This window comes from Artemia sp. Qi Xiang Cuo, chromosome 2, assembly GCF_049724085.1.
Source record: "Artemia sp. Qi Xiang Cuo chromosome 2, ASM4972408v1, whole genome shotgun sequence".
NCBI classification, from domain to species: domain Eukaryota; kingdom Metazoa; phylum Arthropoda; class Branchiopoda; order Anostraca; family Artemiidae; genus Artemia; species Artemia sp. Qi Xiang Cuo.
The window spans coordinates 46,542,969-46,558,685 of NC_142795.1; the positions used below are offsets into that span (position 1 = coordinate 46,542,969).

At 34.8% G+C, this 15,717-nt stretch overlaps 1 protein-coding gene across 1 annotated transcript in view; it reads right to left on the minus strand.

The window, feature by feature from the left end:
* Positions 1-465: 465 nt before the first annotated feature.
* The window catches only part of LOC148955285 (uncharacterized), a 287,431-nt gene continuing 272,179 nt past the window's right edge, over positions 466-15,717 (minus strand). The window contains exons 5-7 of the mRNA XM_089108128.1: positions 10,843-11,067; positions 1,711-1,876; positions 466-660 (exon numbers count right to left, since the gene is read on the minus strand). Coding sequence (XP_088964254.1) covers positions 512-660; positions 1,711-1,876; positions 10,843-11,067 — 540 coding nt within the window. The 3' untranslated portion in view covers positions 466-511. The remainder of the gene's footprint in view (positions 661-1,710; positions 1,877-10,842; positions 11,068-15,717) is intronic.

Genomic DNA, 15,717 nt, shown 5'->3' on the forward strand with positions numbered 1-15,717 from the left:
AGACTTGCAATTTCCAGTTCCTTTCAATTGTACAGTTTTTGTTAAATTCTTTCAAAATCGGATCGTAGCAGAAAAAAGTCAATAAGCATATACACAGAACAAAGGAAATGATGGGTTACACCTACCTCAGTCAAGGGGACAAGGAGCAGAAAAATTGCCTTCCATGTGTTAAAACATACTTAACATGATGATTCAGCATTAGTTTCTCTAGCTCTAATTATTTTTGAAGGATATTGCTTATGAGGATTTTGCGGAAACTCAGTGAAAAATTATCATTAATTTAGATAAATCTAGTTAACATGAAGCTACAAATCAACTTAAAATCTGTCGACATAAACATTTTTATACCCCAGTTAACGTTCCATTATCACCCAAGAAACGATAAGACAAGACACCCAAAATACAAGCCTATGAGCTTATTCTGTTTTTGTATTAAATAAATTAACGAAAGAAATAAAATCAAAGCAAACAAGTTTACTACACATAAGATGTAAACAAAACAACTTTGAAATCATTGTCGATGTGTACCTAAGAATTCTTGCTGGTTCAAAAGCACGTCTTTCAGAAGAGCTCTTCTGTCAAGTTTTCCCACTTCATTGTATTTTAAAGATCTTCTCAGAATGACACCTCCCCTCAGCTTTTCATAATCAGAAACCCTGGCTAGAAGAAAGACATGAGAATTAGTTGTTATATTTCAGCTCATTTTTTTCTTTATATCATGAAACTTTTACTCCAATTTCCTTATAAAATTCACAAGCAACACATAATTTTTTATTTATCTTCTTAAAACAAAATGCTACAACGTTAAAGTGAACCGGTAAACAAGAAAGGAGAATACTTACACACGGGCTCCTAAAGTGAATAGTTTAAGTGCAAAGCTGTATTATTGGCTTATTGTATGTCAGATTTATAGAACAACTTTGGATTAGTTACTTCAGAATTACAATGTTATCGCTTCTATGATTTGTTTTACGAAAATAAAAAATGATTCAATTCGGTTATTCTTGAGCCCTCCCGACTAGAGCGACACAGCTGTGTTTTAGGTCACCATGTGTAGGCTTACCTGCTGATTTACTATGTTTTTTTTTCATAAATCCAAGTGTATATCTCAGCTAAGGGCTTGCAAAATCTATATATTTGACCAAAATTCATACATTTATATAAAAGTTTTTGTGTACGAATTATTAAACAAAAAAAGTTTCTATGGCGTTTCAATACTAAATATGAAGGAATGTGGAATGGAAAATGACGGAGAAACCGACTCTGACACTACAAAAATAACAAAAAAAAGAAAAAAAAACACTATTTCCATACAAGAGACTGGCAACAGTTTGATACTTGACTGGCAACAGTTAGGATCAGAGACTGGCAACAGTTAGGATCACTACTTCAAGATTAGATAAGTGAGGAGGTTTTAATCTTAGCGATCTGTTAACTTTTTGTTTTTCTCAGGGAAAAGCGCAGAATAATAAATGATAAATGTAAACAATGTTATTAGCTGTTTTAATTAAGGACTGAAGACCAAACTTCTCTTTCCCTACCTCCAGGATAAGTTATTTTCAAAACAAGTAAGAACTTTTGACTGCAACAGAGGTTTTTAGATAACCTGCGTTTTTCCTATGATTTAATCTGAAATTAGTTTGTTTTCTATTAGGTAAAGCACCTTCTAAATACGCAGTACCAGACCAAAATATCAGAATGTTTACTTACTGTCTAAGAACTCTTTTACTTCTGATGGGTCAATTCTGTAACCCATCTGTGGGACAATGCAGGCACAAGGTAATTCTCCAGCCTCCTCATCCGGTATGCCAATTACAGTTGCTTCTTTAATCCCTTCATGCTTCAGAAGTATATTTTCTAGTGAGGATGGTACCACCTGCAAATCATATTACAAATTATTGCAGGAAAACACCTGGGTCTTATTCCAGGTAAACTATGGATTATTGATAGATAGACTTATCTATCAACAAATGAAATGACATCATTTGTAAACAATGCTAAAAAGGGCTTATCCCAGATTTGCCTCTCAATCACTTGGACTGTCTGTCTTGGCTTTTTCTACAATTAGCCATTTCATGATGCCTGCAAAATACTTGATTTTAATTAAAAGATTTGGATGATAGATAGACTTATCTATCAACAAATGAAATGACATCATTTTTATACAATCCTAAAAAGGGCTTATCCCAGATTTGCCTCTCAATCACTTGGACTATCTGTCTTGGATTTTTCTACATTTAACCATGTCTTGATGCCTACAAAAAACTTTATTTTAAATCAAAGATTTTGATTTTAATTCATACTTGATTTTGATTTAAATTCTAGTATTTTGCAGGCATCAAGACATGGCTAATTGTAGAAGAAGTCAAGACAGACATGGCTAATTGTAGAAAAAGCCAAGACAGATAGTCCAAGTGATTGAGAGGCAAATATGGTATAAGCCCTTTTTAGGATTGTATAAAAATGATGTCATTATATTTGTTGATAGATAAGTCTAACTATCATCCATCCATAGACTGCCTGGAATAAGAAAAACTACCAAAGATTTACACAGAATTAGTATTCAACAGAAGAACTGCCGTAAAACCTATTATGGGAAAAAAAAATCAAGCACCATTCCTGATACTTTTCCTTTATGAAATTATCATGTTGTCTCAGGTTCATGTTAACTCTGTACTGGAGGTTGTCCAACTAAAATGTGGTAAACTATGGTCAGTTTTTCACATAACGGTTGATAATTCTTACACGTCTGTCCATAAGTAAAAATTTCATTTAATGCAAGGACCCCCTTAAACAATTGTTCGGAGCTGGTTGGTCATACATTTGAGGCTAATATTCCAAAATAAGAATCTGAATTACAACATACCGAGAAGCACAGAAGTAAATATTTACCGCATTTTGGCGCGGAATTTTCTATAATAACCTTAATTTGTCAGCAACAAGTTCAGATATGCTGCAGTGCCTACTTTGGTGGACATTACATGCCATTTTTAATTTATGTAAAATACTAACCATGTTTGCTTTTGAATTTCCATGTTGCAATACTCTCCTCAGATTTGTAAAAAAGCTCAGAAATCCTTCAACCTCTTAAGTGGCAAAATCGGAAAATATTCCTATAATACACTTTATCAACATTTGAAATTGGACTTCTATAATGTGATATTAACCTCAAATATATTGAAAAAGCTTAAGAATACTTAAATACCAGGTGTGATTAAACTCTAACAGACTTTGTACAACTTCTGTAGCTTTTTTTTAGTTTTTTTTTTACATATTTAGTATTGCAATATTAATCTTATGTTCATGTTTGTAATCAACAATCTCAGAAGCTATTAATTAATGAAATACAAATATTTTTGTAAAATATTTACAGAAATTTTTTTTTGGATTTTGTGCAAATCGCGGATATTGGCGAATGACTCGCTTTATGGTTGTTAGGTATTTTTTTTTAATTCTTATAATTTTTTGGCTTTAATTGAATTTTATATTTGTTTTAATTTTTTCTTTGTTTTTTTTGTTGTTGTTTGTTTTTCACATTGACTTTCCGCGTTTGTTTTGTTGTTTTTTTTTCTTAGGCCCTTTCCTTGAATATATTATTTCGTTTCTCGGTGAAGAAGAGAGGCGGTTGTCCTCTCAAAATATTCGAGCCAAAAATGAAAGTGAAGAGGAAGAAAATATTACATTAGAAGAGCAAAGTCATTGCAATCTTCGACGCCAACAAAGTGAGGTGAAAAACCCAGTAAAAACCTACAAATGCTGCTGGCTTGTACATTTCTTATGCTCTAATTACGCATTAGTATAATCATTGCATTATTATTTAGTTTTAAGTCAAATGGCGTCAAATCAGGAAAATTAATTGAATAAGAAATTCTGACGTGGATTCAGTTCATCCTTCCTGTTAATGCATCAAAGGATCATCCATTGCATGGATTTTGTTTTTTCCTGGCATTCGTCGTGATTCACAGTTTCGCATGTCTTCTAACCGCAGATTCATTTGGGAGTCGTTGTGCTGCTTGTTTTTGATGTCTTCTAATCGCAAATCTCGTTTGGCTTCATTTTTTTGCATTGTTTGTCGAAAATTTTTCAATGCCTTTTGCTTTCTCAAATCAGCATTTTCATTTGAATTAAGAAATTCTGGCATGAGTTCAATTCCCCCTTAATCTTTATTCTTTACAAACACTTAAATACCACGTTCTTTATTCTATTGTAATTTTGAAAATATCTAAACGACGCACTAGCATAATTATCGTGTTACTCCTCAGTTTTATGTCATAGAGGGGAATATCAGCGATTTCAATTGTATTAAGAAGTCCTGACACAACTTAGATCCCTATTTCCTGTTTATGCTTCACAGAGACGCTAAAATAACACATCCCTTATTCCATTGTAATTTCTGAAATATCTAAATTACGTGTTAACATAATTATTGTATTATTCTTTACTTTTAAGTCTTGGAGTGGTAAATAAGCAATTATCAATTAATTATGAAATTCGGCAATGAATTCAATTCCTCTTTCCTGTTGACCCTTCACAGATGCCAAATAGCTTCATTTCCATTCCAGGGTGGTTAAGAAATTCAGGCATGGATTCATTTCCCCCCTTATGTGTATCTTGGAAGACACTAAAGTAACACTCTTCTTCATTCTAGGGTGCAAAAATCTGCGATCTCAATTAGATTAAGTAATTCTGGCGTGACTTTATTTCTGCTTTCCTGTTTATCCTTCACAGACTCGCAGAGGCTAAACTAGCATATTCCTTCATTCCCTTTCAAATTTGCTTTGTCTTATAACAGTTTGTCTGTTTGGCAATAGTTTCGTTTGGAATTCAATGTGATTTTTGCAGTTTCGTGCTCCATGCCTTTTTTTCGCTGTTCAGGGTCATTTTTCATATTTTTGATTGTGCATACGTCATAGATATTAAAAGCCGGTTTCTTCTACCTGTTTATCCTTCACATAATCACAAACGCAAACTAACACGTTCTTTCATTTCATTGTAAGTTCGTGCTCTAACAGCAGATTTTGTTGTGCAACATTTACGTTAGGAATTCAATGCGAATTTTGTTTTCTTCTTCAATACCTATTTCTTTAGCTGTTCAGAGTCTTTTGTCATCTTTTGTAATTTAGCATACGTCAAAGATACTAAAAAGGATATGACCACGCGTGAGAAAAAAATTATGTTTTTTTTGCTCTTTAAATGTATTAAATGTGATGTCACTCACATGGCATTCTCTGGTATGAATTCAACGCCTATTTCCTGTTTATCCTTTACAGACACCAAAATGATTTCATTTCGTTCCAGCGTGGCTAAGAAATTCAGGCGTAAATTCATTTTCCCCTTGCTGTGTAGCATTTCAGACGAAATTCCGCAACTAATGAATTAAGAAATTCTGGCGTGAATTCCATTCCTCGGAAGGCCATGGAGCCTTTCGAGGGGATTAGGAGTGTTATGATTGGATTGTGTATGTATTGTGGAATAAAAACTCTGAAAATTCTCTGAAATTTCTTTTTAATGCATCAAAGAATCATCCATCTTATAGAATATTTTTCCCCTCTGTGACGTTGTGATTTCCACTGTTGCTTCTCGTTTAACCACATGATTTCTTTATCCATTATTTTCATTTGGGATGCTTTTTATCGCATGTCATCTAGCTGCAGATATCACTGCGCTTCATTTTCGTGTTTTTTCACCTCGGACATTTTCCCATGCCTTTTGCTTTAGCTGTTCGAATTTATTGAAAATCATGTGTAATTTAGTTTGACTTCCCAAATATCTAAAAACTTCTTTTCCAGCTTTTCTTGAGTGGTTATACTCATTTCTTGCATCATAAACTCATGCATGTTTCCATACCTTTTGCTTTAGCTGTTTGGACTTTTTTTCCTATCCTTCCAAACATTTTGAACACCAATCAAAACCTTCCAACACCTTGGATGTTTTACTTTTTTTTCAGTGTATCTACTATCCTTACTAATAGCACATTGGACTTAAGATATCAATTTGGTCAACCTTATTCCTACCTGGTATCACCGCCTCATTCCCATCTGTTCCTGATTTAAGTGACACAGTCTTCTTAGCACTTATTTTTGATACTATTCTCAAACTAAAAACTCCAAACACCTCCAAAAATTCGCTCGTTTTGTTAACATTTTAATCAAGGACACTCAAATCATCTAATTAATTCAAGTTTAGGAAATTTTAACCTTACGGTCGATATCATGCTATTTTAAGGCCTAAAAGTGGGAGTAAGATACTGTTCGTACAAACATGAATAAAACACAATGCCATTAAGCATCTCACTCAATGTTGAAACAACCTCTTGCCTCCCTAATCACCTTAAAAACAGAAATTTTTTTTTCTGCATAACACCTAAAGATTAATGGATGTGCCTAAGGGGTAAACCATATGTGGTACAAGTATAGGACCTTCACTAAAGCTTTTCTGTCAGCTGTATCAAATTCTTGTTCCACAAAATTTACCTTAGTATCAAGGTTTGGTCAACGCGTCCAAGGTATCAAGGTTTTTGTCACTACACTGCTCTCCTCTTGAAATTTAAGCTAAATTGTCGTTTAGTCTAAAAAGTATTATTATACCATAAATTTTGCTTCCTATTGAATTCAAGCTTTATGCCCCATAATCACAAAAACCACTCTTAGGCCCTATTTTTCTTATAAAATGGTTTGATTAAATATTTACTACTATCACCAGATGCTTTCCCTGAGTCACAAATCATGGATATAATTCTTACATTTTATCTTTAATTCAAGAACCCCATATTTCAAAAACTTGTTTAACATGCTATCAGTATCAGAAGGAGTATCTCTGACTCCTCCTTACAAAATGCCGCAACAATGGAACATTGTTCCAAAATACAAGAGTTTTGTACATATATTTTGATAGCTTTTTCTCTTTAGTTTCATTCTCTGTAGTTCCTTTAAAGATTAAGTTACTGTAAGAATTTCTGTCTATCTCTCTTTAATATTCTCGTTAATACTACTTGAGATCCCTTTTCTATTTTAACCTGAGGTAAGCTCGGAATGACAAATTTTTCTCATTTTATTAACATGTCAGTACACCACCTTACTGTTATGCTACTTGACTGGGTCTTCCAGATTGCCAACATTCTTGCCCTTAGTCTTTGCTCTTAAAATCAAGCAATTCTACAAGCAATAACGAGGGCTTCAAATTTATCACGTAAGAGCGACATGAATTTTTTTTTTTACTTTAATATTAAGAAATAACATTTCTTTCTTATATATCTTTTTCACATTTTCCCACAACAAAGCCCGTTAACAAAAATCATTTTTATCTTGGTCACAATAAAATTTGTCTTAAACTTTAAAAAAAAATCACCAAGTTTTTTGCTAACTAATTTCCAAACAAACACTTTTATTTTTCTGCCAACTAGTCTTTAACAATTTTTTCCAAATAATTTTTTTCTTGCTAACCAATTTCAAACACAACATTTTCTTTTTCTGCTAACTAAATATCAATAAACTTTTTTTTCGCCAAGTTTTTCCTTGCTAACAAATTTATAACACCTTTTTCCCACTAATTAATTAATAAGCATTTTTCTTCGCCAACTGCTTTTCTTGCTAATTTCTGGCACATTATTTTTTTTCTTCGAACTAAATTTTAGTGGACTTTTGTTTCATTCAACCGTTATTATCTTTTACTAGATAAAGTCTATCACTACTTTTTTGCTAAATAAATTTTAATAAACTTTTTTTTTACCACGAAGTTTTTTTCTTGCTAACTAGTTTCTAACCCTACATTTTTTCTTCTGCTAACTAAATTTCAATAAGCTTTTTTCTAGACCATTTTATTTTCGCTAACGAAATTCTGACACAACCTTTTTCTTTTAATTAAATTTGAATTAACTCTTTTTGTTAGCCAAATTTTTAAACAACATGTTTAAGGTTTACTATATTCTATCACAATTTATTAACAATATCTTGAATGTTATGCGGTCAATTTTGATATATCTACCGAACTGATAACCCTATTTTGTTAGTGGTCAAATGGAAACAATTAAACTTAGGCGATCCTGTCACCTGTCACAAAAATCTGTCACTTGTAAAACGAAACTTATAGTAACGAGACCCAATTTTCATAGTATGTGACGGAAGTTTTCATAGTATGTGACGGACTACCTATCAAAAAGATAGGCGGTATTTAAATAATATTAAATTTAATGGCAACTACCTTAGAGGATGTTTGTACCTTATCAAGACAAATTCCCATTCTAAATCAGAAAACCTCGTTCTCCATAAGGACCTTAACCCTACATACTTTGGCAATGGCTGTAAGAATGGAGCTAAATGCCAAAGAACTTGAGAGGTACAGATAGGACTTTATTAGTCTCTCGGGAAAACACCTGCCTTGCACAGGGGATCAAAATATTGGCAACATTACACTCTCATGCTATAGTAGATGCGATGGCAAACACTGACAAGGCGTTGGCTTTCTCCTGATACGCTAAGCAAAGCACGCACTTGTAGCAAAAAAGTTGGTCTCAGAGTGCCTTAAGATGGTTCGGATGTGGGCAAAAGTACAGGACATCACAGTCATCCAGGTTTACACACCCGACTCCTCAAGGATGGATCAAGAAGTTGTCACTTCCTTCCTATCAAATACTTCAGTTTTTAACTATTGAAAACGTAAAAAAAGATGTCTTAATAATTAAGAGTTACTTCAATGCAATTGCCGGAGAAACTAAACAGCTTGACCGTGATGTTTCAGGCATATTCAGTCTTGGGAAGCGGGAAAACACATCAAGTGAGCGTCTACTTGAGTTCTGCAGGGAAAATGATCTCTTTGTTATTATCTCAATGTTCTAACACAGAAAGAGAAGACTGGCAACACGGATATCCCCAGGCGGAAAAGTGCAAAATCAGATTGACTATATCCTTATCTCTAAACGTCGGAAATCATCTGTCTCCAATGCCACCACCCTGCCTGGAGAAGACTTCGATTCATGGTATGTTCTTATAATGAGTATATTGACAAAACTCTGACTCAAAACCCTTTCTACTTCGAGAAATTAGGTCCCCAAATTCTGCACAGATAAACAAAAAACCTGAAACCCAAACTGCTTTCCTACAGTCACTAGAAAATTGTCTTGGTCCTGTTCTTGAATCACCATCGTCAACCATCGCCACAATATATCAAGATGCCCTAGTCAAACAGTTTAACACAGCACTCCTCAATGCAGCTAAGGAAATCTTAAACACTTTAGGAAATTACTTGTACTATCTGTCTTGGCTTTTATCTGTCCACAATTAGCCATATCTTGATGTAACCTATGCAACCTACTGCAAAATACTTGATAACTTCAATTCAAAACCAACGGATTCTTTTTTTTTTAAATTCTTGGTCAATGCCTTGTTTGCCTCTCATTACAGGCAATCTAACTGTCTTATGTCAATTTTAAATTCTTGGTCAACATGCCTGAGACTCTAGGCAGGCATGCCTTTCCGAAAAACTAACAAACAAGTACGTGTCCAATAAGAGAGTCATGCATACACCCGCCATTTACCCGTGCCCCAGCCATTTAAACATTTGCCTCTCAATTACTTGGACTATCTGTCTTGGCTTTTCTCTGTCTACAATTAGCCATATCTTGATGCAGCCTAAGCAACCTACTGCAAAATACTTGATACCTTCAATTCAAAATCAACGGACTCAGTTGAGGCCGAGGCCTACATGTCCCTGCTTTTCTGGTCCACCTTGACGCAAATATGTCGTTTTTGGTCATATATATCGAGGATTTCATCCATGATCCAAGGCTTCTCTGTTTTATGTTTTTGATTTCCTTAAGAATGTTTAAGATCTTTAAGTTCTTAGAGGTAAAAAACCTAAAACAGAGAAGCCTTGGATCATGGATGAAATCCTCGATATATATGACCAAAAACGACATATTTGCGTCAAGGTGGACCAGAAAAGCAGGGACATGTATAAGCGGATACAACGGATGGTAAACAAAAAGATCCAAAAACCCCTCAGAGACTACAGACAGGAGAAGTGCGAATGCTGTAAGAATCACTCTAATCAGACAACAGCCACACGATACATAAGACAGTTAACGAACTCTTAATGAAAAAAAATCCATTGTTACAGCTAGTGTCCTTGACAAGCCTAGAAGGCCCCTGAGTGAGAGCGAAGCTATTAAAGAAAGATGGAAAAGCCACTTCAAAGAGTAATTGAATCCACTAGTTCCCAGTAACCCTCCTGTGGTATCACAATTTCCCAAATAGCAAAGCCCGTGCCTTTACTAAGTGAGGTAAAAGAGGACAGTCGCAGTCTTAAGAACAATAAAGCTCCAGGCTCTGATGGTATCCCCACCGAACCGCTTAAAGTTAGGCCCCTGCTTGTTTTTTTTTTTTCACTAAGTCTGGAACAAGTTCATTTTTGCACAGGTTAAACTAAATACTGTTAACATGTTAGCCAAGTTACTCTAATTTTTTGGAGTTAGCACCATTGGATTTAGAAAATGACAAATTAAAATCAAGTCTTTTTTAATTTTCTTTGCTCACCAGCATTAAATATTAAAAATAAGGGAAGTTATTTCATTTGTATTTTCTGTTTTGAAGAACTACAAAACTTGCCAAAAAAGGAGATTTTTCTGAAGTGAGTTAAGGCTGAATATTAGCCATGCTGAAAAATGTTGATGGAAAAAAAAAAGATTGTCGGTTAAGTCTGAAGCTTTAAAAGAATTGCCATAACTTCAAACATTTAGTAACAGGTATCGTACTTTTAAAATTTTCCTCTCTGTATATAACACCTGGGCTTTGATATATAACTTGTTCTCAAATATTTATGAGAACTAAAAATAATGAGATCACTCACATGAAAACCACGATATTTTAGCAGTTCTTTCAGCCGTTCCTGTAAATAAAAGTGTCCAGTCTGGTCATAGTAGCCCATGTCACCGGTCCTGCACCATCCATCAACAATTGTATTATTAGTTGCTTCAGGATTTCCCAAATAGCCTTTCATAATCCCTGGTGATCTTATCCACAATTCACCAGAGTTGAGAGGTGATAGCAATTCTCCAGTTTTGACGTTGGTGACCTTTAGATAGCATAGAAAATAAATACAAGCTGTGTTTCAATTTTATATGCATCTAAACTAAACATTTAAAGTTAAATTTCAAAATCAAATTTCTTTGAATTTGACAGATTGCAGAGAAAGAAGTAGCCATTTTCATCTTTTCATCGCAAAAACTACATACTCATTCCACTTCCAGCGCCATTTCGCTCTAAGCTAAGGGATTCTCAACCTTCATTTCAAAAATCAGTTTTCAATATTAAGCAGAAGAGAAAACTTGACACGAAAAGATATGATGCAATATTTGCAGCTAGCTCCCCCTAATCTAAACTCCCTTTTCCCAACACTATAAAGCTTAAGTTTTACATTCCTGGTAGTTTAGTAAATATCTAAAATATATTAAACTTGAGCGTAAAGAGCAGAGAGTAGAGGGCACAGCAGCCCACCTTTAATATAAGATGTAAGGGGGGAAATACAAGCCCACTCACGTAAAATTTTTATTGAAGCAGTAGGCCTATATTTTTAATGGTCATATCATCAACAAAACACAACAAAAACTGATATTTCAAGTTTAATCAAGGTGTAAAATTGGTGCTAACTGTCCCCATCCCTCCCTGCAAAAGCTTCTAAACGCCTAGAACATCATTTGCATTTCATTGTAGATAATATGTATTTTGAACAGTGTGATTTCTATTTGTAAAAAAATCCACAAAAAAGAAGAAAGAAAATCATAGCAATAACCGAGGTCAAACAGTTCGTGGTAACGAACTGTAAGTAAGGAGCGACCCGGCTCAATAGTAACCGAAACTCTAAGAAACAGAATTTTGATTCCAATAGATATAACAAAAGAATCAGGTTTTTATGCTGATTTTAAATATACAAGTTTCATCAAGTTTAGTCCTGCCCATCAAAAGTTAAGAGCCTGAAAAAATTTGCCTTATTTTTGAAAAAGAAAGATCATGAATGTGTCTTTATCTATTTATTTTTCCCAGAGGTGATCGTATCGACCCAGTGGTCCTAGAATATCGAGAGAGGGATCATTGAAACGGAAATTAAAAAGCTCTAGTGCCTTTTTTAACTGACCAAAAAACTGAAGTGCAACTAGGCCCCCTCCCACGCTCATTTTTTCGCAAAGTCACCTGATCAAAACTTTGAGATCGTCATTTTGTTCAGCATTGTCGAAAAATCTAGTAACTATGTCTTTGAGGATGACTTAATCCCCCACAGTCCTCGGAGGAAGGGCTGCAAACTATGAACTTTGCCCGTTGTATATATATAGTATTGGTAATGTTAAAGTATACAGACGTTTTAAGGGGGATTTTTTCGGGTGGGAGGGGGTGTCGGGGGAGGTGGTTAAGTGGTAGGATCTTTCCATGGAGGAACTTTTCATGGGGGAAGGGAATTTTCCATAAAGCGGGTGCCAGATTTCCCAGCATTTTAAAAAAAAACGAACAGAACTTAAATAAAAAAAAAAAATCAAATCAAAGTAAGGAGCAACATTAAAACTGAAAACAAACAGAAATTATCAAGTATATGAGGAGGTTCGCACCATCATCAATACCTTGCTCTTCAGGCTAAAGCTTTTTTTTAGTAATTTCAAAAGAGCTATTTATTCTAATTAAACGGCCTTTATGATTCATGGATCATTTTTACAGAATTAGAACAAAATTCTAACTTTAGCATAAAGAGCGAGGTATTGACGAGGGGGCAAACCCCCTCATATACGTAATAATTTCTGTTATTTTTAAGTTTTAATTTTGCTCCTTATTTTCAGTTGAACAAATTTGTTTTTACGTAGATGTGACCGAAATATCTAGTATTTTTGTGAAATTTATCACTGTTTGTAAAATTTATCACTATCTATTAAAAGGATTTTATCCCTATTTGAAGTTTTATTTAACTTGTTTTTTTATTTAATTACTGAAAAAGAACAAATGTAAGTAGGCTATAAATAGCAACTTAGGAAAAGAAATTAATGAAGTTTACATGAGGTTTTGCTAAATGCATCTGATTAAAGTTTTTCAATAGCCATTTTAATCAAAATAGTCTAAGTATCATATAACAATATCTCCAGGTTTGACAAAACCCCACAGAGCTTGAGGGTAAGGGTTGTAAATTATGGCTCTGGGGCATATAAGGTTTTTATAGAAAAGATGGCCGTATATGCTTAGAAAGAGACTCATTTGATTGGAAATTTAAGGTTCTAGTTCTCTTTTTAAGAGTCAAGAATGATCAGAGGGCAAGTAGCCCTCTCAATACCTTCTTTTCCTTTTATATATCAGATTCAAATTTTGAGACCATTATTTTGTTAAAAATTCTACAAAGATCATATAACAATCTCTCCAGGGTTGACATAACTCCGACGAGTCCAGGGGAAGGGGTTGTAAGTTATAACCCGGGGGTATACATGGTTTTTAGTGAAGAGGTCGTCGTATAAACTTTGGAAGAGGTTCATTTGATTAGAAAATGAAAGTTCTTGTTCCCATTAGAAGAGTCAAAAGTGACCGGAGGGCGACTAACCCTCACACGCCATCTTTTCCCCAAATGTATCTGATCGAAATTTTAAGATAGTCATTTTGTTCAAAATAGTCCAAGCATCATAGAACAGTCATTCTGGGGTTAAAAAACCACAGCCCGTGGGCAAGGGTTGTAAGATATGCCCTGGGGGTATATAGGTTTTCATGGAAGGGGTGGCCGCACAAACTTTGGAAAAGACTCATCTGATTGGAAATCGAAAGTTTTAGTGCCCTTTTTAAGAGGCAAAAGTGACCATAGGGCAACTAGCTCCCCCTCCAACTTCCTCTTTTCCTAAAATGCATCCGATCAAAACTTTGAGATGGTCGATTTGTTCAAAATAGTCCAAAGATTACTTAACAATGCCTCCAGAGTTTACACAATTCCGCAGTCTGTGGGCAAAGGTTGTAAGTTATGTCCCAGGGGAATATAATGTTTCTATGGAAGGGGAGGTCATATAAACCTTGAAGGAGGCTCCTTTTATTGGGAAATGACATTTCTGTTTTTTAGGAGTCAATAGGGATCGGAGGGCCTATCCCCCCATGCACTCTTTTCTCCAAACACATTCGATTAAAATTTTGAGATAAACTTTTTATTCAAAATACTACCAAGTTCAAATAACTATGCATCTTGGGTTGATGAAACCCCGTAAAGCCCCCAGGTCAAGGACTGTAAGTTATGCAAGCTGCCCATGTTTAACATATGAGTTTTTTGGAGGGATGGTCGCATAAACTTTGGAGGGGGCTCATTCAATTGCAAATCAAAAATTTGAGTGCTTTTTTTTAAGAGTCGAAAGTGATCGGAGGGTAACCAGCAACCCCCACCCCTCACATCCTTTTTTTTCCAAATACATACGATCCAAATTTTGAAATAGCCTTTTTGCTCAAAATGGTCCAAAAATCAAACAAATATAACTCAGGGGTTGACAAATCTCCCACAGTCCCCGAGACAAGGGCTGTAACACATGCAAGTTGCCTATTGTTAACAGATAAGGTTTTTGTGGAAAGAATGTTTGTATTAACTTTGAAGGAGGCTGATTCGTTTCGAAATTGAAAGTTGTAGTTCCTTTTTAACAGTAAAAAGTGATCGGAGGGTAACTAGCCAACACAAGCCCCGCCCACTTTTCCTCGAACACATCTGAAAACTGTGAGATAGCCATTTTGTTCAAAATAATATGAGAGTCAAATAACTATACCTCCGTGGTTGACGAAACGCCCAACAGCGCCCAGGACAAGGGTTATAAGGTTTGCTGACTGTCCATTGTTAACACATAAGTTTGTACGGAAGGGGTGGTCGTATAAACTTTAGAGGAGGCTCATTCAATTGGAAATTGAAAATTTCACTGCCCTTTTAAGAGTTAAAAGTGATTGAAGGTTAAACAGCCCCCCCCCTCATGTCCTTTTTTCCTGAAATGCATCCAATCAAAATGTTTAAATAGCCATTTTGATGAAAACGGTCCAAAAGTGAAATAGCTATAAATGACGAATTGACAAAACCCCAAAACCCCCGGGACAACGGCTTTAACATATACAAGTTGCCCATTGTTAATATATAAGGTTTTTGAGTGGATTGTAAGTTATGGCCCAGGGGTATATAAGCTTCTAATGGAAGGGGAGGTCGTATTAACTTTGGAAGGGCTCATTCAATTGGAAATCAAAAGTTCTAGCTCCTTTTTAAAGAATCAAAGTTGACCAAATGGCAACCAGCATAACCCCACCCCTTTTCCTCAAATGCAGCCGGTCAAAATTTTGAGATAGCCATTTTGTTTAAAATAGCCTTAAGGCCAAATAACTATGCTTCCGGTGTTGAACCAGCACCCGGGGCAAGGACTTTAAGTTATGCAAGTTGCTTATTGTTACTTTGATACTTTGTTTACTTTGATACTTTCTTTAGGTTGATATGGTTTTTTTATACTAGTTTTGCACTTTGATGAAACTTTGATGTTGAAAAAACGAAAAAAAATTCCAAAAAAGAAGTTTTTGAAAGAAAAGTAAAGACTGTATTAAACTTACGACCAGCAAATATATAAACCTATAATAATTCAGACTCAAACACGACCAGAAATTGCTATTGAAGAATAAATGGAACCAAAAATGAAAAGAAATCAAATAAACAATCATACCAAACAAACATAGAACGGGTACTAACATAAATGAATAG